Here is a 25,011-nt window from a genome sequence, read left to right on the forward strand (position 1 = left end):
ACACACACACCCAGTACAACAAATATTTTTCTTTAATCCTCCCTGTGTGACTGTGGGAAAACGCATAACCCGCCCTTTACCCTAAATAACCATATCACATTTTCTGGCTGTGATAAATGGTGATATTTTGGAGAATTTTTCAAGAAAAAAGCTTTAAAACCCACTTGCAGATTTTGGGGTCCTGAGGATTTTAAAATAAACACAACAATTTAAAACCTCACTACAGACCTTTTAAACTAGTTTTTAATCTGTGTTTTTGTATGATCTTGATGTGTTGCCGTGTACAGATCTGTGCTTTTAAACCTCTGCACAGTCTTTGAGTACCTGAAAAGCGCTTTATAAAATAAATGTATAATTATTATTTTCATTCCACTTACTGTCTGTCTGTGTTGATTTCACGTTTGACCTCCCCTGCTTGACCTTTGACATTACACGATGGACTGATCCACTTGCAGGAGTGGGGGGAGGTGATAATGGCCTGTACCACTGCACCTGCCGTGAGACCGTGCATGTTCCCGTCAGATGGGCTGTTGAGACATCAAGTGAGCCGCAGACGGCAGGTCTTTCTTTTTTTCTGTCATTGCAGTGTTTCCCCCACATTGCTGGTGGTGGTCTTGCAGCCCACAAGGTGGACCAGTCCATCAGCAAGCCCGATAGCAGGTCTGAGCCTGCGCATACGGCGACAGACAGGTTTTTATCGAGCTTATTTCTTTAGTGACATTCGTCAAAAACATATAATATACAGCCATTAAGAGGAAATTATTTGCGCGAACAGGCCATTTTTACTCAGTGGATTAATGCTGAGTTAAAAAAATCGTTGGCAGAGTTTCTGTGGGAGCTGCTCGCTTTAAAAGACAGAGGACACAAACAGTCTTCTGTGCAGTGAAAGCTGGAAATCGTGCATCATTAGGTAGGTTTAGGAGCTTTACATTGGCTGCATTTAAAAAAGATTTTTTTTTAGCATCACATTTTGTCAAAGTGCGCAAAAACTGTCGGAGTGCGTTTAAATGAGGGACTGTTCTTTAAATGACAGAGGAGAGGAGGGGTTAGTTACTGGTGGAAATGCATGATCCTCATTTCACCACAAAATAGTTATTAGATTTAAAAACAAAACAACAAAAAAAAACCTTTAATGTTTGAAAGTGAAAAGCAGAAGACAAAAAATCTGAAATGACAAAAAAAAGTAAAAAGGTTTGTCACTTTCATGCTGTTTAGTTAGTGCAAACAGTTTATTTTTGGCAAATTGATTTTGATGAAATATAAATAAGCTTAGATTTGTTTTTGTAATGGAGGTATTTGTCCCACATGATGTGTTCAAAGACCATCAGAAATTTTAAAAATAAAAGGATTAATAATTTATGTTTTCACAGTTTCTGTCTGTGATAAATGATGTAATTTTTGGTATTTTTTATGAACACATGCATGTTTTCTTTATGTATTGGCAGTAAAATAAATAAAAATACAGTTGCAAGAAAAAGTATGTGAATCTTTTGGGATTACTTGGATTTCTGCATAAACTGGTCAGAAAATGTATTCTGATCTTCATCTAAGTCACAACAATAGACAAACACAGTCTGCTTAAACTAATACCGCACAAAAAATGAACACAACATGTAAACATTCAAAGTGCAGGTATGAACCTTTGTATGTGAACCTTTGGATTTAATAATTGGTTGACCCTCCTTTGGCAGCAACAACCTCAAACAAACGTTTCCTGTAGTTGCAGATCAGACCTGCGCAGCGGTCCGGAGGAATTTTGGACCATTCCTCTTTACAAAAGTGTTTCACTTCAGCAATATTTTTGGGATGTCTGGTGTGAATCGCTGTCCTGAGGTCATGCCGCAGCATCTCAGTGGGGCTGAGGTCAGGACTCTGGTTGGGCCTCTCTAGAAGGCGTATTTTCTTCTGTTGAAGATTCTGCTGTTGATTTACTTCTGTGTTTTGGGTCGTTGTCCTGTTGCGTCACCCATCCTCTGTTGAGCTTCAGTTGGCGTAGAGATGGTCTCAAGTTTTCTTGCAAAATGTCTTGATATATTTGGGAATTCATTTTTCTGTCTATGACAGCAATCCGTCCAGGCCGCGAGGCAGCAAAGCAGCTTCAAACCATGATGCCCCTCCACCATATTTCACAGCTGGATGAGGTTTTGATGTTGGTGTGTCTTTTTTCTCCACACATAGCGTTGTGTGTTCCTTCCAAACTACTCAGTTTTGGTTTCATCTGTCCACAGAATATTTTGCCGGCGAACATCCAGGTGCTCTTTTGCAAACTTCAAACGTGGAGCAATGGGTTTTTTTTGGACAGCAGTGTCTTCCTCTGTGGTGTCCTCCCATGAACTCCATTCTTGTTTAATATTTTACTTATCGTAGATTTGTCAACTAAAATGTGAGCATGTGCCAGAGATTTCTGTAAGTCTTTAGCTGACACTCTGGGATTCTTCTTCGCCTCACTGAGCGTTGTGCACTGTGCTCTCGCGGTCATCTTTACAGGACGACCACGCCGAGGGAGAGTAGCAACAGTGCTGAACTTTCTCCATTCGTAGACAATCTGTCCTACCGTGGACACGTGAACATCAAGGCTTTTAGAGACTCTTTTGTAACCATTTCCAGCTTCATGCAAGTCAACAATTCTTGATCGTCGGTCTTCTGAGAGCTCTTTTGTGTGAGGCATCGTTCACATCAGGCAATGCTTCTTGAGACTCAAAACTGGTGTGTGTTTTTTATAGAGCAGGGCAGCTTTAACCGACACCTCCAGTCTCTTCACATTGATTGGACTCCAGGTTGGCTGATTTATGTCTCGCTCAAGGACAGGTCTCATTCTGAAATCTCATGAGACGTGACATGTTGCAGGAGGAAAACACTGAAAACAAGAATCGCTGTTGTTTCTTTTACTAATCTTTTAAATAACATTAAACTACATTTTCTGTACTCCAACACAGCACAATATTCCCAGCACCAAACTCCCTCCAGCTCTCACTCAGTGTTGTCTTTCAGCAACAAGTCACAACTTCTGAGATTTCAGAGTGAGACCTCCATTTGAACGAGACGCAGACACACTAACAAAATGTTAAGAAACATTTCGGATACTGTACTGTATCCGAAACTGTAAACTCTGTAAACAACAACCTGAGCCTGTTTGTGTTTGGCTTCAGCCCTCTTTCTGCCAGTACTGGACCAATTTAATAATTGTTTTGTCATTTAATTTAAAAAAAAATCTTTCAATCAGACTTCAAAAAAAAACAAAACATGATGTAGAAAACAACAAACAAGAACAGAAAGACAGTCTAAAATGACACCAACATTTCAGATGCAGTTAAAATGTACTTAAATATCACGACTGTCAATTTTAACACTTGTTCACATCAGTCACTTTGACACAAAAACATGAGAAAATAGGGCCCAAGATGACAAATGCTGAGAGGCAGGGGCTCCACTCACACGCAGATGTCAGGTATACAACACACTTTAAACGGAGAATGAATCCCACAGGCCAAATTTAAAAACTAAAATATAAGATTATTAAAAGAAATAGAGAAATGTCTTGTGAAAAGGACACACTAGTAGCCAGAGGTCAAAAGGGCAGGTGCTTGAGCACCACATGGGGTCTGTCTGTGTAGGTGCTGTTATGTAACACATTACGACAGTGAGGACTTGTTAGGGATCTTTGGACTGGGCGGTAAAGTAATCTGGAGGCGAGAGGCTGTTTGAAGGAGCCAGACGGCGTCTTGCAGCAATTATCTGACACATTTCTCTTCTCCAGTTTACCTCCAGTTTGAGACGCAGGTCCGTCCGGGATGAAAAGCGCGCGGGTTGTCGTGGTGGGAGGAGGTGTGATCGGGTTCTCCACTGCTGTCTGCATCGCTGAGTCTCTTCCTTTCTGCTCCGTCACTCTGCTGTCGGAGACGTTCAGCCCGGACACCACCAGCGATGTAGCTGCTGGGCTCCTGTTTGCTGCAGAGTATCCAGGTATGCAAAAATCCCTCTCAGCTCGGTTAAATGTTATGCAGTCAGTACAAATATTACAAAGGTGAAAACATTTATAATGCATCTTCTATCCCCACCTTTATATGCACATATCCATGTTTAAAATGAGTGATTTTACAGATATTCCCTTGGAAAGACAAAGACGCTGGTTCAAGTACAGCTTTGATCACCTGTTGGCCATCGCTGCATCTGAACACTCACCGGAGGCTGGAGTCATGCTGAGCTCTGGGTAACAATTGTTTCATAGCTCTATAAAAATTTTAAAAAGGGGCAAAAACTCAGGCCACTATCAAAACAACTCTTTGCATCCAGTGATTTTTGTTGTGATTCTCTTCCAGCTGGCAAATTTTCAAGGACGTTCCAGCTGATAAGAAGCCCTTCTGGTCAGAGTTTGTGATCGGCTTTCGATTCATGACCGACGCCGAATTGAAAATATTTCCTGGGCACAAGTTTGGCCACGCGTTCACCACCATAAAATGCGAATGCTCCAGCTACCTGCCGTGGCTCGAGAAGAGGTTTGTCTCCCGCTGTTCTGTCAAAGATGTTGGGTTATTAGTTTTAAATTCCAGCAAACTCAAAACATTTTATTGCTGTTGAATTTATCCGATCATCAGGGTTCCCATGGTCTTGGTCTGGAACATCTGGAAAAGTCATTGAATTTCACAATTACATTTTCCAGGCCTTTAAACTTTCTTGATGATTTTATAGAAAACTAAAAAGATTTGGGCTTTTTCTCTCTCTTGGGATGGTGAAAATGTTTAGATAGAGATTGAATCTTATATGTTGAAAATAGATGGACGAGTGGGGCAAGGGTAAAAATATTGTGCAAGGACAAAAAAAAAATATTTTGGGCGCTTGAAAAATCATGGAAAAGTTTTGAAATTTTGTCTATGAAAATGTTTGGGACCCCGTCTGATTCTTCTGAGGTGAAAAGTTTAAAATACTCCTTATGACGACATAATCTCGTGTTTTTTAAAGGTTCAGAAAAGCCGGAGGTCGAGTGGAACAGAAGAAGGTCAACAGTCTTCACGAATTAAGCAACAGCTATGACATCATCGTCAACTGCACTGGTCTGGGCTCCAAAACGCTGGTGGGTGACGACAAGGTGTACCCGGTCAGAGGTCAGGTCCTTAAGGTGGAGGCCCCCTGGCTGAAGCACTTCATCCGAGCCGGAGATGGAATGACCTACATCTACCCCGGCATAGACGCCGTCACTGTAGGCGGCACGAGGCAGGAGGGGGACTGGCGACTGCAGGTGGACGAAGGCGACACGAAGAGCATCCTGGAGCGCTGCAGCAGGCTGGTGCCGTCCATCGGCAAAGCCAAAGTGCTCAGCGAGTTGGCCGGTCTGAGGCCGACGAGGAGGAACCCGCGGGTGGAGAGGGAGGTGGTGCAGCTGCAGGGTCGTACGGTGCCCGTGGTCCACAACTACGGCCACGGAGGCTGGGGAGTCACCCTCGCCTGGGGCACCGCCCTGGACGCACTGGGGCTGGTCAGGCAGTGCCTTCACGATATGACGCAACGGGCTAAACTGTGAACTCAGTCAGTACGTTTACTCTGTGCCGATAAAACGCCTTTAAATAATTCACGCTGGCAGTGAGATTTAAATCACTGACAGACAACAGAGCTGCAACGATCAGTCGATTCGTCGTCATCTATTAAATTAATTGCCAACCAAGTTTTGATTAGCTGGAATTTTTTAAGCAAAAAGAAAAATTCTCTGGTTTCTATACCCCTCTTTGACAATAAACTGAATACATTTGGGTTACGACAAAATTAGATATTAGAGGGAGTCATCTTGGGCTTTTTGAAACACTGCTCGACATTTTTACCATTTTCTGACATTTTATAGACCAAACGACTAATCGATTAATCGAGAAAGTAATGGATAGATTAATTGACAATGAAAATAATCATCTGTGCAGCCCTAGAAAACAAATAAAAACTTAGATCAGCAGAAATTGCCCTAACTTTTACATTTTATATGTTGGTATATAAAGACATTCTTTCAGTGAAAATTATACATTTTGGTGAATAATTGTTTTGATGTATTGGGGCTGGTTTTAGAGAATATTGCGCTTAATACTGCTTGTTTAATTTCTACTATTTGGTGCCAATAAGTCGCCTTTGAGTGCATTGATCTACTGTCAGAGATTTAATTTAAACATACAAACATTTATGGTTGTGAGGGTAGGACTGTGATTAACAGCCTTGTTAGCATTTGTAAAATGTGTAAATAAAAGAAAACCTTTATTGATTAAATTAATAAACAGGAAAATACTGTACATAATTAACTGCTGTGAAATAAACAACTCATTTTTATCTAAATGATTGCTGGGTGGAATGTAGTTCTTTTTTTTTTTCCAAGACTACATGCAATTGGGGTTTTCAAAAAATGCCAAAATATTAAACCTCTATGCCTCAGAAATTCTGATAGTTTACTGTATCAACCACGTTATCTAGTATTTTCCAGTTCTTCTGTTATTGTTATCCCCAACTGCACTTAAAGAACATGAAAATCAACAAATGATCCTTATATACAGTAAATGTGCACTATATACAACATATAGTCCACATACATGAATATACGCTTAAAACAGGCTGAGTTAAGTTACAGTAAACCATGTAATGAATAACGTATTAATAAAGACTTTGTTTAACGTGAGATAAATGGTCACTCACTGCGGAGCGATGCTGCTTGTGTTACTGTTGCGGTCTCCTCTACAGATTTGTCCAGCTGACTGAAGAACATCTGAAACAGAGACAGGGGTTTTCCACAGACCACACTGCAAACCAGACATAAGACCGGCAAGTTCAAAGTCTAGCCAGGGGCCAATTGTGACCGTGGACCGACTCTGAACAGTCTTTTGAAGAACTACATAGGCACAACTTTTATGTTTTCATAAACAGATGGTAAACAAGCAAACGGTTCAAACAGCAGACATTTCCGCTCAGTAGCGGAAACGGTCACAGCAAAAAAGCGAAAAGTTGAAACTAGGTGGGTTTCCATTACAGATTTGTGCAAAACTTAAGCGGTATCTTCTAAATTTCAATGAAACACATTTGCGAGATGACTGCGTTTCCACTGAGTGATATTACGAAACTTCTCTTGCGATGTTACACGACTTTCCTCTCGTGATAACATTTCAATAACCATGAGGATGGATGTCAAAACATTGGCAGGTTTATTTCTATTGCAGTCATCCAGTAAAGCCAACCTAATATTGCCGTAATTTCTCTGTCTTGTATAAGAGTTGCACAATCTGAGGGTTAATGGAAACCCGCCTAGTGAGAGCAGTTGGTTTCAGGAGTGGTAAATTGTCAAATATATTGCACTGAAAATGAAATAGGTCTGTTTGTCTCATTGTATGTGATTTAGGGACCTTTTATGCTTTTTGGGTTTTTCTCTTTTCTTTGTTTTGTATAGCATTTTTGTGCTTGTAAAAGGTCTCCTAAGTAATAAAGCCTTGTAACAAAGTAATAAGAGTATATAAAGTCCAAGCCAAAGCTCTCTCTCTCTCTCTCCCTCAGAAGAAACTGCTCCTAAACTGCCTGAAACAGCTCGTTTGAGTTTCAGTGTTTACTCCTGAAACTTGATGAAATCACAATGTAACAAATATGATAAAATGTGCATAGAGAGAGTCAGCTGACCAATCAGAGCAGACTGGGCTTCTTGGGAGGCGGGACATAAACTCAGACGGACTGTTTCAGAGGTGTAGCAGCAAAGGGCGGGGTGAGACACGTGATGTGTTTTTTGAAAATTATTGCATGTAAACCTTTTCTAGAAGACCCACAAAATACAAATATGATCCCCAAAATGAGCATAATAGGTTCCCTTTAAAATAACCCATACGATGCGAGAAGCTGCTGGCTCCCAGGTTTTTTCACGTGATCTGATCTGACCCCCATTCAAAAAAGTTTGGACACCCCTGTAGTAAGGTGTAAATAGAAACGTTAGTAATATTAATTTACACTGTCTAAATTTAAGGTAGGTTTCCTGAGGGAGGATTAATTCTAGCAGACTGTATGCTGGAAATGAAATTCTGAAAGGTGCTGTAGGGAAATTTCTATTTGATGTAAGCGACAACACTGCATTTATACCTATTGTAATATATTTACTGGATATTGTGGGAAAATGTATCAAAAATACAATAATCTGCTTGCATTTTCCCCCCAGATTAACAAATTTCATGTCACACTATAAATCCAAGGCTGCATTTTCAGAAATTGTCAAAAAAAAAATCTGTATGTCTTCACATTTTGAGAAAAACAACACAAAAACAAAAAAACAAAATGGTTTTAAGACCATGTAACAGCAGAAATTAACATTCACTGACATTCACTGTTCTGCTAAGGCCAACACTTTGTCAGAAAGTGGCTCCACTGTGCGATCGATACCCTGCACCTCAAGTCTCTCTGCTGTCACTGGCAGCGGTTTTGCTGAGTTTATGGACGTCTTCTTATTTCTCTGCATTTTCAGCCGCCGGGCTTCAGAAATGGCTGAAACTGAACGACTTGCCTTCTTCTCTGACGAGCTGCGGTTTGTGCAGTTGAACATGCAGCCGGTCTGTGTTAGTACAGGCTCCGGCTGTGGGTTTGGTGATGAGGGTGGAGTTAAAGGATGATTGGAGCTTTCTGCTGGCAGCTGGAGGTGTGTAATTTGTGTTGTTTCCGCTGGTTTAGGGACAAGCAGACTGTCTTTGCTGAAAGTGCTGCACACAGCATTACATGATGTGGTTGAAGATTGGTAATACCGAGACGTGACCTCACAATGTTTTGGAGGATTTACTGCGTGCTGTCTGCTCTCTGTCCTGGCGCTTGGGGTCAGTTTTCTACCCTGCTCTTTGTGGAGGACAGTCAGGGAGAAGCTCCGCCTCAGCAGGTCTGTTGCCGGGCTTCGTCTCAGCTCCATGCAGCTCTGGCTCCGAGCGATGGCTCCACTGGGAAGATGACCTTTCACTGGGCTTTGCAGACTTAAGCTGTTCTTAGGGGGTCTTAGTGGCGGTGAGATACAGGGCAGACATCCTGGTTTACTTTGGAGTGAAGTCTTAGTAGAGCTTGTGGAGGTCAGGGTCTTGGGGAGGGCAGGGTCCTCTGGGGACGGGAGGTGGCTCGACTCAAAACCAGAGGAGGACCTGCTCATGCATGAAGAAGTCTTTTTGTTCCTTCCTGAAATAAACAAGTGCAGTGTGTGCAGATCATGTAGGTGCTGTGACGTGTTGGACAGAACAGCAGCAGAGCGCTCAGTGTTGGAAAAAGAGTGGTTTCATTGTGAAAAGGATGTCTAAGGAAGGAAATAGGCTTGAGCGGTATCACAGAATTGTGGTATAAAGGGGTATTTAGAAATCATGACGGTATGACCTTCAGTACTGTCAAAAATACAGTCGAGCCCCATCACACGCCACCAGAGGTCAGTCTCTACAGTGAAACATGGCACCTGAGAGTGGTGGGGATAATGTTATAGGACTGTAAATAACTGACCACAGCATTATTTCATACCTAACTCTGTGAATTAAGGGTTTATTTCAACCAAATCAGAGTTGTTGATTGTTGAAACAGTGAACTAACTAGACAACTTAAAGACTAACAGACAATTCTGGTGTGTTTCATTTTGTTTGTCGAGTTTGAATTTATTGTGTTTTACAATAACGATTTACCGATTTAATTAAGCCAGTCTGAGATCACTGAAGGAGAGAAACGTTCTCAACATTGACCAAATTTTTCTTATTTAATTAATTTAAAAGGGACAATGTACAGTTTTAAACACAAATGTTACCATTTGATGCACCGTACCAGATTACAGCCTAGAGCTAATTTGCATCTGCAGTCCCATTACAACCAGATTTCACGTAGATCCAAACAAACTGGATTACTGGACAACACTAGGAAAATCAAATTAAATAATGAACTGAGAATTATTTTTTAAAATATATTTTAATCCGTCCTTTGTAAACAATACGGTATCACCATCACAACATACCATCATGCATGTTTCGTTTTGTTGTCTTGCCATTCCTTCGAACTGTTTGTTTTTTCAATGCTGTCCAGGGTTGCTGTCTGCCTAGTGTCATACACATACATGTATACCGTGTACCCCAGTGAATTTCAGGAAGATGGGGAAAAAATAGATACCACCCAAGCCTAAAAAGAACAAAACAAAATCTAAATGTGTGCTAAGATGAATTATGAATGAAAGAAAAGAAGCAAGCAGCCAAGTCTGGTAAAGCATTGAGCAATTTATTCCTCACGCTCAACCATGACAGAAGCACACTTCAGACCTGCCACACTTCTGTCAGAAGTGTTAAGAGTTTAACTTCGAGCTTTGACTGCGTTAAACCATTTCAAAGGTTGTCCTAAGTCTGCATTTTAGTGCATTTACAATTATACAAAATGCCATATTTTAACAAGTATAATTATACTATTTAGTAAATATTTTAATTCTTCTGCATGATGCAGTTTTCAGGCACATGATAAAATATTGTGCAACATTATATTTTACCAGACTAAAAAAATATACACACAACAGCAAAATCTTGAGAGAAATACGCTGTACAAGTGTGGCTGATCTGACATCAAACCACATGATCTTTTGACATTCACAATGACCCTCATTTACATTAAGCACAACTCTTTGTTTTCTGACAACTTTTCAGACTGAAGCCAAACCAAATAACCACAATAAGAATGATATAGCTATGAATAAAGCAAGCATTCACAGTAAATATGTACTGCAATTACTGAGAAATGTTTTTTTTCTTAAACTATGTAAATCTTTTCACACATCGGTTCAACAGTCACCATTTTCAGCAAACGCAAAAACCACCACACAACTCACAGCTGCAGATCTATTTGTGAGTCGACCTACAAGCTGCACCACATAGAGTTTTTGTTCAAAGGTGTGAAAATGTCTTTAGCTTACTGCTCAGTTTAACGTGATGTAAGTGACCTCTGTAGTCCCGTAGTAACAAAAAACTTTGTGTTATCCCATTTTGAATATTATTTTGAGAATGTTATGCTCATAAAGAAAGGCAATGTCAGTTCTCAAAAGCCCTTAACAGACAAAAAAGTGACTGCAAAACAGTTTGATTCAATGATGCAGAAACAGAAGAAAGTATGACTTGAAGAAGAAGTAGAAGAAGATGCTTGGAGAAAAAACAGAGCACCAGAAGTAAATGTGACGATAGCAGAGTCTTTCCAGAAGAGAGTGAAGACTGAATTTGGTGGCTTGGAATGCTGAAGACCACATGAGTCTTTGTAGTGAAGGATGTGGCAGAGGAGGGCAGAAGAAGAAGAGGAGGAGGAGGAGGACAGTGCTCACAGGCGGCTCAGGCTGTCATTACCGTTCTCCAGGTTCTCGTTGCTCTCGTAGCAGCCGGAGTCCCGCGGGGAGTCTCCTGGAAGGCCGCGCCTGTCCAGGAGCAGCTTCTCCTGTCCACCTCCAGACTGACTGCCTCGCTCTGGGTCGCTGCTTCCTGCAATGCAAAACACCACCAGCAGGGGGCAGACTGTCACATCTCATGATCTCCAGAGAAAACTGCTGAGAGCATGATCTGCATGTTGTGTGCATGGACTGCTTCTGAAGATGTGGAAAATTGTAAACTGAAAAAATTTGTGTCCCAAATGTGACATTATTAATGATTTTTATTATTTATTTATTAATTAACTTTCATTATTTTTTAATTGATTTATGCATCTTGATTTTTGCAAAACTATTTTACTTATGATCATTATTTATGTACCATTATTTATTATTTTTATTTATTTATTTTTTTATTTTATTTTCTCTTACTATGTTTGTGTTATGCATCTACACCCCATAGCAAATTCTTTGTATGTGAAAACCTACTCGGCAATAAACCCAGTTTTTAGGTATCTCAAAATGTGTGTCATTCTTATAGTGTGTCACACAGACCACCTGGTCTGACAGAGAAACAGTGGCACAAATTAAAACTAACCCTCACCGATATATCACAAACAGGTGTAGAATATATAGTGGTAGGTTTATCAGTGCTGGTAACTGGAATCCAGCATAATGTGGCCTCAGTTGCAGGATTATTTGTAATCTTGATTTTACTTAAATAAGTGATTTTGCTATGAAGAATTCAAGTTTTTGATCTTTCAACATTTCAGCCTTGTATAAATAGTATCACATTTGGCAGATGTGTTTCTTTTTCTTGTATCTGACAATATTTACATGTTGGCTGTGCATTGATTACCTGACCCACCATCATACTCTTGCAGCAGCTCCACAGCAGTGAGCAGCACAGCTCTGTGCTGCGGGTCTCTGATGTTCAGCTCATCCAGGTCCTCCTCCTCCAGCAACTTGAATGTGTCCAGATCCTCGTAGCCGTTAAAAAGGAAGGTGGGAAGATGCTCCTGTGAAGAGGAGATGGTGGATGACACACAAACAGATAAATAAAAAATTATAGAAGAAATTAATTTGACCATGCACAACGTCAGAACCACTGGTATAAGTATTTTGACCTGTAGATGAGAAATAAGCATGTTACAAGTTTCATAACAGTATAACTGAAAGATTCAACATTCATTATTTCTTAAATTGCAATACTGTGAAATCTTTATTTTTAAGCTAATTAATTTGACTTTTAAGGGCATACACTTCATTGCTAAGAGTAAGATGAGAACATAAATACCACTTGCATGTCCACACAGTCAATATGTGAAAAGAGCCAGCAAAAGGTTTTGCACCTGGCCAACAGAAGTTGAGTTAGCAGATGTTTTTTTTTTATTTACAGTCACGCTAGCTGTTTGTGTCCAATCTTTATGCTAAAATATGCTAAACAAGCCAAGAAAAACTATGCCGCTCCCGGTTTTAACTTTATATTTGGCATACAGGCATGAGAATTGCAGCAACCTTTTCATATAACTCTTGGCAAGACACTGAACGAATTTTATTTCAGCATAGACTACTATTTATTAATCCAGTTTTTAAAGTCAAATTTATGCCTTTGTTTGTGTCCAATTTTAAAGGTGCCATATAAATAAAGTTATTATTATTATTGTTAAATTCCTCCACCTCTATGTGTGACAGATTTAGCTTATAAGGTAAATTGATTACTTTGAGGTTGATGCGATCGAGGAGCTCCTCTACAGACGTGGGTTTGGGTTGCCGGGCCTTCCTCCTCCTGCGCGTCTTTTTGGGCTTCACTTCCTCTTCATTCAGGACGTCCACGTAAATGAACTTGAAGGTGCCGACTTTACCGTTGAGCATCCCCATCCACGTACCCATCGGAGGCTTACTAATGACATCGATGATATCTCCGCTCTGCAAGATGAGACCAGTGGAGCTTTTACAAGATATCAGCTCACCTATACATGTTGTGTGATTTTCTGTATCAAAAACGTGTTCGTACCTTCAGTTTGAGGGAGTCAGTGTCGTAGGGACTGGGGGTGAAGTCGGTGTGAACGAGAGCGCGTCCACAGAAGGGTCCACGGTACGGTAACTCGTCCTCCTCCCCGTCCTCAGACTTCACACTCTCTCTGTTGCTGTTGGAGGAGTCAGTGGTGCCCACAGTCTGACCGCCTACACAAACCACAGAAAGACAAATGAGCCTCTTCACGACCATGAGACTGCACGGGTCCGTTAGTATCTGAAAAATATTTTCAATATGTCTTTTAATCTGACTGAAGTGCCAGATGTCACAGTTATCCACAAACACAGTGAAACCAGGAAGTTTAGGCTATCTCAAAGACAACTTAATACCCCTGAAAACCTTTTCAGATAAACACAACCACACATCTGGAGTTTCAAGGTCCAGTTAAAACAAACAGTGAGAATTATTTGCAAGCACACCCAGATCAGGCACATTCACTCTGTAAACACACAGACTCACTCATGGAGCTTTGTCCGCTGAGGGAACTCCTCAGGCTTTCCACAGAGCCTCCTGGCTTCAGTTTGGGTTTCTCCAAAGAGTCAGAGTCTATCTGAGGGGAGTGAGGGCAGCTTGATATGCGGTCTGGGCTTGACTAAGACACAGAGGAAAAACATGTTACCTGTGCTTCACGTTCTTCACAACATTACCTGTTAACCCTGATGGGTGCTTCTGTATTGTGGAGCACTACACTGACACACATACCTGCTCAGAGAGAGAACAGTGGTATCTCTTGGATATGTGTTTCCTCATAGTTTCTCTCACGGATTTGACTTTTTTGCCCAGGGAAATACGAGATGTTGGTGGAGACTTGATGGGATCTCTCACCCCGCCTCCGTCTTTATTCTATTTTAACACAAAAAGCAGAAAAAAGGCAAATAAATAAACTATTCATATTTTGACTCTGTGTATGGAAATTGAGGCAGAATGACATTTAACGTACAGTGTTATCGTTGTCAGAGGTGACCGCGTGCAGCGAGCGGTTGGTCAGGTCAAATCCTCCGAAGCTACAAGCTCTCTGTGAGAAAATAAACAAACAGGACATTCATAAGCAGAGATGTAGGTGAAGCTGGGGGTGTCCTTTTATGAGTACAATGAGCTTTTAGAGTCTGTATGCAGCCACAACTGGAGGAACTGCACCTCGAGGACCTGTTGGAGCTGGTATGTGATTATTGTTAAGATGCACCATAGATCACTTAAATTCCTGCAGCATTTCAGCTCACTACAGACCCCACGAAGGTCAAGCGGAAAATATATCTCAGAACAACACACTCAATTATAGAACTTGACTAGTAAAATAACTGACAGTATTAGAAAAGGTACAGGATGACAGTCACTTAATACTGAATCTAAACTTGGCTTGGACTAAATTTATAACAGCACCCACCACAGTCATCTTTATCAAAAGGTCGGCAGGCCACATTTGTCTGTGATGCGGGACCAGCATTGGTTTTTATTCATCTATGAAGCTTTGAAATAGATGCTTCCTCGCTATATTTCATCCCTTTTAACTCTGAACTCAAATGACTTTGGTACTCGGTCACAGAATAGCTTGTTGCTCCATATTTTCCAAATCAGAACCGAAGTAGTAAAAATGTTATTCTCTTACAGTGCAACTTATACATGGAATAATCTGCAAACTTAAACTTGGACACTCTTCTACCGTTATGGCTGTTCAAATGCCTTAATTCAGATCTTTTAATTGAGTGTAAATGTTTTGTACGTCTACTCCATAACATGTTGGTTGTCCTGTATTTTTATTTTTAGCTATTTACAATAGGAGTTGACAGATTGGGGCAGATATCTGGCATTTTGCCGATTATCTGCATCGACGTTTCATTTTAATCATCGCCTATAAAATTAATTAATGAAAAAGTGTGTGTACTACACTCAATCAACACCGGTGAAGGCAGTCTGTGATACATGCAAAGAAAGTGTCAGCATGGGAGGAACTTTTACTGTAGTACTAATAATTGGTACTGGCCATGAAAAAACAATAATGGTTGACCCATATTTTACAATGTTATCATTGTTTGTTGTTCAGTGTTATTTTATTTCTGTTTTAATTGTTATTTGTTTGCTTGTTGATTGTTTTAATGTCTTTGTTCATGTTCAGCAACACTGAAAATGAGGGTCTCCCTAAATTGATTTCCTGAGTTTTAAATAAAGGTTTGAATGGATATCTGGAGCAGTGCATGCAGGGCAGCTTGTGTAATGCTGATGGGTATCAGTTCAGTCTGGAATTGATGTAAAGGCTGCAGGGTATTTGTAGAAAGTATTAATTCAGCACAGCAGCTTTAAAAATGCACCACTTTCCAAATAACCTCCCAACAAAGGCTCCACTGTACTCACTCCATGGTGGCTGAGCGGGCTGAGGATCCGGTGACGGAGCTCTCCATCAGTCACTGAGCGAGCGATTTTGGGTTCCTCATTGTTACAAACCTCCACTTCAGAAAAGGAGGAGCCGCTGCCCTCAGCCACCTCCCTCACCTCCACAGCTACGCCTGTCTCCTGATGAATGGGGCTCCCACTCGACTTGCTGAAGGCCTGAAAGATCTTCTGGCTGCTGCAGGTGTCGAGGCTGCTGGAGGAGGGGGATGTGGTCAGGCTGTCAGAGTCCCGGTCGTAGATGAGCTGGTCCCGCAGAGCTGAGGTGAGGGAGTCCACGGGGCAAACTGCGAGCTTCTTTTGCACACCTGAGTACAAGGAGGCGCTGGCATCTCCACAGGGAGGACCATCTGTCATCACGCTCTCTGGAGGAGTAAACAGAGGAGAGCGCAGGAAGGTAATACTGTAATACAATGTCAGCAGAATAAATCAAATGTAATAAAATCCTCAAGTTTTAGATTTAATTGCAAATAAGTTCGATTTTTTTTTATAGGGACAGTTCACCACCAAAATCGAAAAAAGATATTCTTTTCTTAGTTTTTCAAATGTATATTTTGGTACTTTGAACACCAGAAGCTGAATGCCAGCAATTTCCATCACAGGGTCCCCACACATTTTCATGGACATTTCCAAACTTTTCTTTGACTTTTCAAGGAATCATTGCATGACTTTTCCTTGCCCCACTTTCATATCTCAAACATATCAAGATTCAAACTCTGTTCGAAAATAATTTCAGCTAGGAGAGAAAATGAGGAAACATATATAAAGGTAAACAAACATCACACATCAACACATACTGAAGCAACATTATGTCGTCAGCTACAGGATACAAATTCGCCTTTATGTTACATTACGTGGAAGATTATCCCTGAAAGATAACAATTTCATTACACATAACAAAACTGTCTGACTATTTCAAAACATCCAATGATCTTTATTGATTCCATGACTCTTCCAGGCCTGGAAAAAGTGATTGTAAAATTCCATGACTTTTCCAGTGTTTCCATGACCACAGGAAGCCTGCATTATATCGGAGAGAAGGCAGACATCTCTGTAGTCAACAACATTAGCAACATTAACATTAGCAACATAGCACTACAGGTAAGAGGAAAAATATCTATTTTTTGATTTTGGGTGCACTGTCCCTTTAAATATCAGAAACCAGCTAGTTGTGACATTTACTCCAGATCAGTTCTGTAAAATCTGAAATGAAATTGCCTTTGTTTGCAATTTCAATGCATTATATTATTTTTTCTGTGAAATAATTCTTCTTATAAAGGTGAAAATGAACTGAGAGCTTTTGAAGATCATTCATCATAAAACTAAAACACTGTACTGTCTCCAGTTGAATGTGTTTTTTACACTGTACTGCAGTGTGTCATCGTCTACAACCTGTTTTGGAGGATTTTCCATCACATCAATTCAGTGCCAGTTATCAAAAGTGCTGGAAAAACATGTGATAAGATATTCTTCAAAACATATATTCTCAGACTACACAACTAGTGAAAACACACCATAAATACTGTTATTGCAGCACATATTCTTAGTCAAACGGTAATTAGATCGAGCACAATTACTGACATTTTCTCGAGACTCTGCATCACACTGTGGTGTCTCATTTCCTCTAAATAAACGGTGTGGTCTCACTGTAAACACCTGCCATTTTTCACATCTTGGCTGCATGTCCAGCAATATACTCCTCAATTTACCCGCATAAAAACTTCAACTTCTCCAACACTTTTAAACAAAGTAGCATCACACAGTAGGACAGTGAGGAGATGACTAATTGTACTTTATGAGATTAAGTCTGATGTTAGTACCCTCTGCTCCAGGCCTCTTCGAATCGTCAATTCTGATCAGCTTTTTCTTCACCTTCCGGGTCGAGTTGACCAGTTTGTGGAGTCGCCTGAACGTCACAGATTCTTCTTGTTCATTGTCTGACAGGTCACAAGGCTGACAGGAGAGACAAGAAAGCATTTTGGTTAAAGAAAACATTTACCACAGAAGTTTGTGTTTACAGTAGGAAAATAAAATAAAAAAATAAATAAAAAGAGATACTACTTAATACTGATGCTTTCTGACACTTAGCAGTACGTGAGCTCACATATTTCAAGGTATATTTTAATTATTGTTTTCCCCTTGAAGTAACTCACTGCCGAGGAACATTAGAAGGGTAAGCTTTCTGTATTTTTAAAAGTAAATTAAAGACCTATCTTTTTCATCTCGCTTTTAATATGGAGAAATATTACAGTTTAATTTTAAATTCTAATAATTAATTTTACTGTATTTAATCACTGCTTTCATTTTATTTTATTCTATAGACTTTTATTTATTTTTTTTTACTGTTTTATTGTTGTAATTTTCTGGTTTTGTAAAAAATTATGTGTAATTGTCATCCTTTAAATTGTGTCTGTTTTGTTGTTTTGAAAAGCTCTCTGGGCTGCATGATGGTATGAAAGATGCTATATAAATAAAGTTGAGTTGCGTTGTATGAAATAAAAAGAGGTATGAAAGCTGTGTTCGTGCTGCAAGTGCTCCTGCAATAACCCACTGAGACTTCTGTATAAACGACTTGTAGCTTAATATAAATATGTGGTAGGAAACCACAGTGATGAAGCTCATGCAAACAGCTGTGCAGTGCTCTACATCACAACACAATTTAAAAAAGAAGCTTTCTATACGTGGGAAAATGAAAAGCAATCTTCTTGGAAATCACCTTAACCATCACATAAATGATGTTTGGTGAAAAAGTCCGTGGTGCATTTGAAGCCTCGGCACACAGATGTTGAGGTTTTTATCTGCTGACCTACACGCAATGTGAGCGGTACGCACTTCCCAGAACACACGTCAAAGAACAAAATGAAAGCAGATTAACACTTTAAATATATAACAGAAATTCAATGTAAGTAGAGATGGTCTATAATTAACAGAGAAAAAGCAGGGGAGGGGGCAACAGACGTGCAACCAACACAGAAAGAGAAAGTAAAAGGGGAACACAAACACACACACACACACACACACAGCAAAGAGAAACAGTCCATCCAGACGAATCTGAAAAATGTGCCCTGAACCTGAGCCCCCTAATCACCCCACCCATGCATAAAAGAGCTGTTGCCTGCATAACAGGGCCCTGTGCTGAATCCAGCCGCTCACTGCAGCACAATAGGGGGTTAGCGCTTTGACAGTGATGAATAGAAGTCCGCCCAGTGGCCTGCAGTTGGGAGAGGGCCCTGAGCTGAAGGGCTTTAGAGGGGCCCCGGTTCATCGCCGGGACAGGGACAGAGGGAAAAGAGAGAGGAGCTGTCAACAGCTCAGCAGCCTTGGCACTGGTAGATCAGAGGCCCTCATGCACAACACACTGCCTGAAGTTGTGATTCAGCATTAAAGAGAGACTAAGATGCCGTCAGACTGGGAGCTGCTTCGAGACTTACGTTGCAGTTGAATGACTCATTTGTAGTGGGACTGGAGGGATCCGTCCACTCTGTGGGATCAGACCTGCACGTCTGTCTGTTTTGTACCTCAAACTCCTTCAGCTGCAGAAAAAATGGCCTTGTTAGTACATGATGATGCAGAGCTAGACAACCAGCTGACGTGTTATTTAGCCTCGAACAGCTGACACACACAAACAGATTCTTTGCTTCAAGGAGATAAAACCATGTTTTGAGCATATGCCGACATCAGAATGTTATTTCTTTCACAAAACTAAAAATGCTGTTCATTGTAAGGAAACTAGATAGATAATTTCAATATTTTTCTTTTTTTTTAATGCATTCAAATTTACCCATGATAACACCTTTTTGCAATCTATTCCATCATTTTCTGAAAAAAAAATGTGTTTTGTTTTTTCTAAATGAACCAAACTCAAAAAACTGCATTAAGTGTTCAAGATAATTCTGCTGATAAAATGCGTTAAGCATCCAGTTGGACTTTTTTTCCACAGTAAAGTAAAAGTTGAGCAAAAAGAAAATTAAAACACAGCAGGTGTAACTTTCACGTCAGGAAAGTAAAAACGGTGGGATGTATGACATCGTACCCGTGCCAAGGCTTCCTCTATGGAGATCATATTCTCCTTCACCATCATCATCAGCTGGATGCGCTCTTCGTCACTCATTGTGATTTCACTCGCCACAAAACCAACGTCGTCACCTGTCAGGTAGAAAGAAGAGATGACAGCTGACGAAACTGAACACTTTAATTAGGCAATTCTTTAAAAGATTAACATGTCAAATGATGACAGTGTAATAATTGTAATGCTTAGAAATTTTGAGTGTGTTATTGAGTTAATTTTTCATGTTTCTCTTTTACACTTTGTTTGATATCTCTTTTTTTTCATATTTTCTGTGTAAAAAAAATGATTTTATGTTTTTGTTTTTCTTATATTGTATGATATTGTTTTGTATTATGTAAGCACTTTGTAACTCTGGTTTGAAAAAACGCTATAAAAAATTAAAAAAAATAAATAAATAAAATTATATTAACATACCTTTTGAAATCTGACGCAACACTCCTTTCTGTGACTTTCGAAAACTCTGCCAAAAAGACTTGCTCTTTCTCTTTCCATCCCATTTTCCTACAAAACACAACAATTCAGTTTAAATTAGTGCACAGAATAAAAGAACACATTTTTACCAAACCAGATAAAAACATCCAAATAATAAGTAAACAATTAATGACTCCAGCGCCTGCCCTGAATTAACTAAGTATTACATTATGCCCTAAATTAAAATATCTTCAAAATAAAAACATAAAAATATTTTTAGTTTGAATAGATTCACTCCACATGGTCATAACCGCCATAAAAAATGCTAACTTAAAAACACTTATAGCCACTACTGCACACAGAAACAGTTTTAAAGTAGGTTTTCTGGCTGTTTAGTGTAAAATGCCGTAAAAATCTACATCAATCTGACTTACAATGAAGCATTTAGTACATGATACATATAATTAAAATTCATATAAATTCCAACTTACCCCCTGATCCATCATCAGAGCTTGATTTGTGCACAGGAAACCTGCAAATCAAACAAAATATTAACTTCATCTAAAGAGTACAAATGTGAAGTAAAAGCCTTGAAAAGAAAAGTACCTGTTTTCCAAAGTTATTTTCTTCATTTTCCTTGCTAACCCACCATCTCCCTTTACATCTCTTTCTATCCTCTCCACTTGCGTCAGATTAAAAAAAAAAAAAAAAAAATCACAAAAGTGCACTGTCCCTCATGACACTAGCATCTCAGTAAAAAGGAAATCAAAGTAGTGAAAACAGACGAAAAAGAGTGGCTGCTCTTGGCTGATGAACAGAGGTCAGTGCTCTGCGGCCATCGCAGGAACAATAGATCCTTTTTCATGTCCAGTCAGGGTTTTGCAGCCGCAGCAGCGCTAACGTGGCCTCTGCATTCCCAGCACACTTTCACCCTCCCTCTCTTTCTCTCTGGCTGTCTGTCTGTCCTTCACTCTTCATCTCTCTGGGCGGTTTGTTGTATAGAGCTGTCTCTCTCTCACACACACAGATAGTCTCTCTCTCAAGTTTGCAAACACATCAGACATGTAGTGTTTGTATTACAAATGAGATATAAGTGGTAATATTGGACACTGCTGAAGTATTAGAGGCTTCTCTCAGACCACAGTTAAAAAAATGTTTGTACAATTGCAATTGTACTGAAAAGATGTACTTTGTCCCTTGATCTGCAGCAGCTGTTAATCCTCCTAGAAGACATAATCTGCCTGTTTTCAGCAAAGAAACAATCAGTGTCTCTAGATGATACACTAAATGTGTTTGGGGTTTTTTTGCATGATCACATCTTAAATATTGCCAAATAAAATAATCTATACGAGAGTAAAAATATCAGGACTGGCTGTCAAAAACTCAAACATGTACATGAAAAATTAATTTTATACCAACCCACGTTATTTATGAAGCAAGCAGTACACCATGTTTTTCTGTTTTTAAGAAAAAAATCTATTCAGAGTTGCAGACACAAGCAAAGCTTTCCCTCTTCCAAATTCTACGTTGAAAAGTGAATATTTGAAATATTTTGGCATGAAAATCAATTGTATTTATGTATCTATTAATCACTATAACAGTCTAAAAGGGCCCAACATGCTCCACAGTAAATCATGTAAATAATGACATGTTCCGCAGTAAATAATAGGGGTGTAATGAAACATAGATCTGGGTTGATAAATCAATTCAGTGATCAGTGATTCAATATTATTGATGCAAAGTGACAACTTCGAAGCATGCCATCATCTTTAAGATTTGCCTTTATTGTGAAATTTCCATGGCACATCTGTGTGAGCATTTCCATCCGAGCACACCTCTCTCTTAAATCTTCAAACAGTGCTTGTGGTCTGGCGCCTTGGAGAAAATGGTGAGCGGTAAATGAGTTTATTTACTGATATTGTGTCATTACGATCTCAGGCCCCTGAAGTGAACTGAATAAAAATCGTATTGTGGAAATCAAATGTTGCAGTGTTGTTCAATTAAGTGATATATTATTGTATTGCGATAAAACTTAGGCTCTACCCCCCCTAATAAAATAATGACCAGTGCACAGTGATAAGAAAAAGAATACTCTACCAAAAAAATCCCCCCAAAAACCTTGAAAATTGTAATAGCATACCAACTGTGGATAAACAAATTAACTCTTGATTTAAAGGCAGGATAAAAGGAGGATACACAGAATAATAAGAAAAATGTAATTAAAGCTGCGCTCAAAGTGCTCAAAAGATTTAGTGTTAAAATAATGGTGTTAGTCATCAAAACATTTTACTGATACGTGTAGCTTTCTCCAGCATTGTTACGTACTTGTCCCACTGGGGGGCAGTGTAACTTTTCCATGAGTGTGTGTTTCTATCTAGATCCTAAAAGGTCTTTTCCTTATTTGTAAAAAAAAAATGTGGATATTGCTCAAATTTTCCAAGTTCCGACTCTTTAACAAGCTTAATTAAATCAATATGTTGCTTTTTCATGAGTCATCACCACCAATGACCAAATATGACTAATCTTTGACATCCCTCAAAGGAAACAATGGGGGGGGAGGAGGAAGGAAGTTTATAGGTGACACAGAAATGCTTCATAAATGTGACGGGCAGCAGCAGGAAACAGAGAAAAGACTTGTGTCCAAGCGGTGTCACAGAGATAATACAGGAGGATTCGCTTCCAAAACTGATATAACTTATATTACTGTAAATGATAATAACGTAGTCTGTAAAGCCACAACACCACACATTATCAACAAAACAGTAGCCCCAAACATATGAACGTATTTACTGGTGCTTATAATGATCTCTTAATGATCTCTTCAATCACATTAAAAAAGTAGCAAATTTCCAACTTACTTAAAAAAAATAAAGTTATTATTTGGATTTTTTTTTACCTTCTTTCAGTCTCTGGAGTAGACATGGTACTGCTGAGTCCAAGGGATTCCTTCAAGAGGTAAAAAAAAAAGAAGTCAATTTAAATACCAACAGAGTTGGTTTTTGTATTCAAGGTCAAGATAACAAAGTTTATTTTTTTAAGCAACAGGCTAATTGATTTTCTAGTTTGTTTTTTTTTTTCAAGAAAAGATGTAAAAAGAAATTTAAAAAAAAGGCATTTTCTTTCAAAGGACAGACGAACAAAATAGCTTATACAGACTGAATCAAGTGCAATTTGGAGATAACAAAAAAGAATTTAAGGTATTTAATTATTTGTAACTTGTTGCACTTTTAAAATACTAATCTAGTAATCTGGTGGCAACTAAACTCAAATATGCCACTTGTCAGATAGATTCCACAACAAGGACAGGCTCAAGGCCACCTCTCTGCATCACAGTCAGTCAGATGTTACTTTTCAGTCCACCTCTTTGGTTTTGCTCAGGATAATCATGACAAGGCAATTCCACAGCCTCTCATCGGCCTATCTGCTGACGCACGCGGGAGGAAGTTGACTTCTCTGGGGGTCTGACACACTCGGAGCTGGACACTCACCTGGATCTGGGAGCGGAGCTGCAGTGATGTGGCCACTGAGTCAACTGTTCCCTGAAATGCACAAGCAGGGGAAGCGGAGGAGTAAATTATACTGTCATCATAACACAGAAATAGAAATAATATTCAGCTGACTGAGATGGCCAGCCCGCACTGTGGAATAACACTGATAAACAGTTATGTGTCACATGTTATGAACTCTGCAAATGTTGTTCTGCCAACAGGTGTTTGAACATATCTGAATATTATTTATGATATTCAGATATTTTCAAACATACAAACAAAAACAAAAGCGATGTCTAATGTAAAAAACCAAAAAACTCTATACTGTATCGCTGAAGCGGAGCTTTTCCCTCTGAGCTGCACGCTCATGTCTGTTTCACTACAAAGTGCTAATGAGAAAATCAGACATGCTTCACACTATAAAAGTTGAAAATTGCAGAAATCTCTCTTGCGGAGGTCGGTGCTCACAGAGTGGATGAATAGCAAACAATACAGCGGGCCATTTCACAAGGACTGGACCCGAAGAAAACATTGGAGGACACGATTAACTTAATGTGCACGGCGTCTTCAGAAGTCTTATAAGTTTTTGATGAAAATCAGAAATCACTTTGAAAGTTAACTCTGAGGGTTTGACGATGTCGTATACGACTTTACATTACTCATTTAAAGATCTCTGGTTCGCTGCATGGAAGAGACTTCCTTGTTTGACTGTATAAAATAAAACTAAGACCTAACAAGAAACTGGTGAATGTACACATCAGATGTATTATTTAAAGAAACACATTTTATTTACATCATCAATTTTCTTTCTTTCTTTTTTTATACTGTGATACATGTTGTATCATGGACTTTTTACAGTGATATTGTACCATGAGTTTGTTACAATCCTGTAAGCTGGTGTCAGTCTTGAATTTAAAAGACGGTGTGGTAATTTAGCAAGACGGCAGCACAAAAAGCTATAATAATTTAATGCTGAGATATTAGATTTTTTCTGATGAGCCCAATTCTGAACTGATAAGAAGAAGACTGATGAGACTATTTACCATCTCTGTATCTTGCACTACTTTGCGTTTCCGTAGCTCCTCCATCCTTTCACACACGTCGCTGAGGGAGGTGCCGTAATACTGAGAATACTCCTGAGCCAGGTCATCAAGGTTCCCCACCGAGCCATCCTGAAGGAGATAAAGAGACGTTCAAACACTCACACAGACATGAGCACAGACCAGAAGAGGAAACAAAACCCACAGAGGTTGAGCAAGACGCCAAACGGAGGGCAAACACA

The 25,011-nt window shown here is 39.5% G+C and overlaps 2 protein-coding genes across 5 annotated transcripts in view; one reads left to right on the forward strand and one right to left on the reverse strand.

The window, feature by feature from the left end:
- Positions 1-516: 516 nt before the first annotated feature.
- On the forward strand, positions 517-5,894 carry ddo (D-aspartate oxidase). 2 transcript variants are annotated; one of them, XM_042500806.1, is made up of 5 exons: positions 517-560; positions 3,758-3,963; positions 4,102-4,210; positions 4,320-4,496; positions 4,960-5,894. In XM_042500806.1, exons 2-5 carry the CDS (start codon positions 3,792-3,794, stop codon positions 5,516-5,518), a joined length of 1,017 nt encoding a protein of 338 aa, XP_042356740.1. In that variant the 5' UTR covers positions 517-560; positions 3,758-3,791; the 3' UTR covers positions 5,519-5,894. The 2 variants fall into 2 exon arrangements, with proteins under 2 accessions (XP_042356740.1, XP_042356739.1); XM_042500805.1 differs by lacking the exon at positions 517-560 and adding an exon at positions 688-910 and having other exon boundaries at positions 4,960-5,893.
- Positions 5,895-5,971: 77 nt separating this feature from the next.
- The window catches only part of sash1b (SAM and SH3 domain containing 1b), a 61,506-nt gene continuing 42,466 nt past the window's right edge, over positions 5,972-25,011 (reverse strand). The window contains exons 3-19 of one of the 3 annotated variants that reach the window (XM_042500801.1): positions 24,773-24,901; positions 23,730-23,780; positions 23,138-23,187; positions 20,733-20,773; positions 20,245-20,331; positions 19,795-19,907; positions 19,193-19,294; positions 17,582-17,714; positions 15,726-16,126; positions 14,317-14,391; positions 14,079-14,219; positions 13,836-13,968; positions 13,356-13,525; positions 13,061-13,267; positions 12,198-12,357; positions 11,322-11,453; positions 5,972-9,150 (exon numbers count right to left, since the gene is read on the reverse strand). In XM_042500801.1, the coding sequence (XP_042356735.1) occupies positions 8,321-9,150; positions 11,322-11,453; positions 12,198-12,357; positions 13,061-13,267; positions 13,356-13,525; positions 13,836-13,968; positions 14,079-14,219; positions 14,317-14,391; positions 15,726-16,126; positions 17,582-17,714; positions 19,193-19,294; positions 19,795-19,907; positions 20,245-20,331; positions 20,733-20,773; positions 23,138-23,187; positions 23,730-23,780; positions 24,773-24,901 (2,955 nt within the window). In that variant the 3' untranslated portion in view covers positions 5,972-8,320. The remainder of the gene's footprint in view (positions 9,151-11,321; positions 11,454-12,197; positions 12,358-13,060; positions 13,268-13,355; positions 13,526-13,835; positions 13,969-14,078; positions 14,220-14,316; positions 14,392-15,725; positions 16,127-17,581; positions 17,715-19,192; positions 19,295-19,794; positions 19,908-20,244; positions 20,332-20,732; positions 20,774-23,137; positions 23,188-23,729; positions 23,781-24,772; positions 24,902-25,011) is intronic. The other 2 variants (XM_042500802.1, XM_042500804.1) reach the window with 2 other exon arrangements.

The sequence above is a fragment of the Plectropomus leopardus genome, chromosome 14 (assembly GCF_008729295.1).
Source record: "Plectropomus leopardus isolate mb chromosome 14, YSFRI_Pleo_2.0, whole genome shotgun sequence".
NCBI classification, from domain to species: Eukaryota; Metazoa; Chordata; class Actinopteri; order Perciformes; family Serranidae; genus Plectropomus; species Plectropomus leopardus.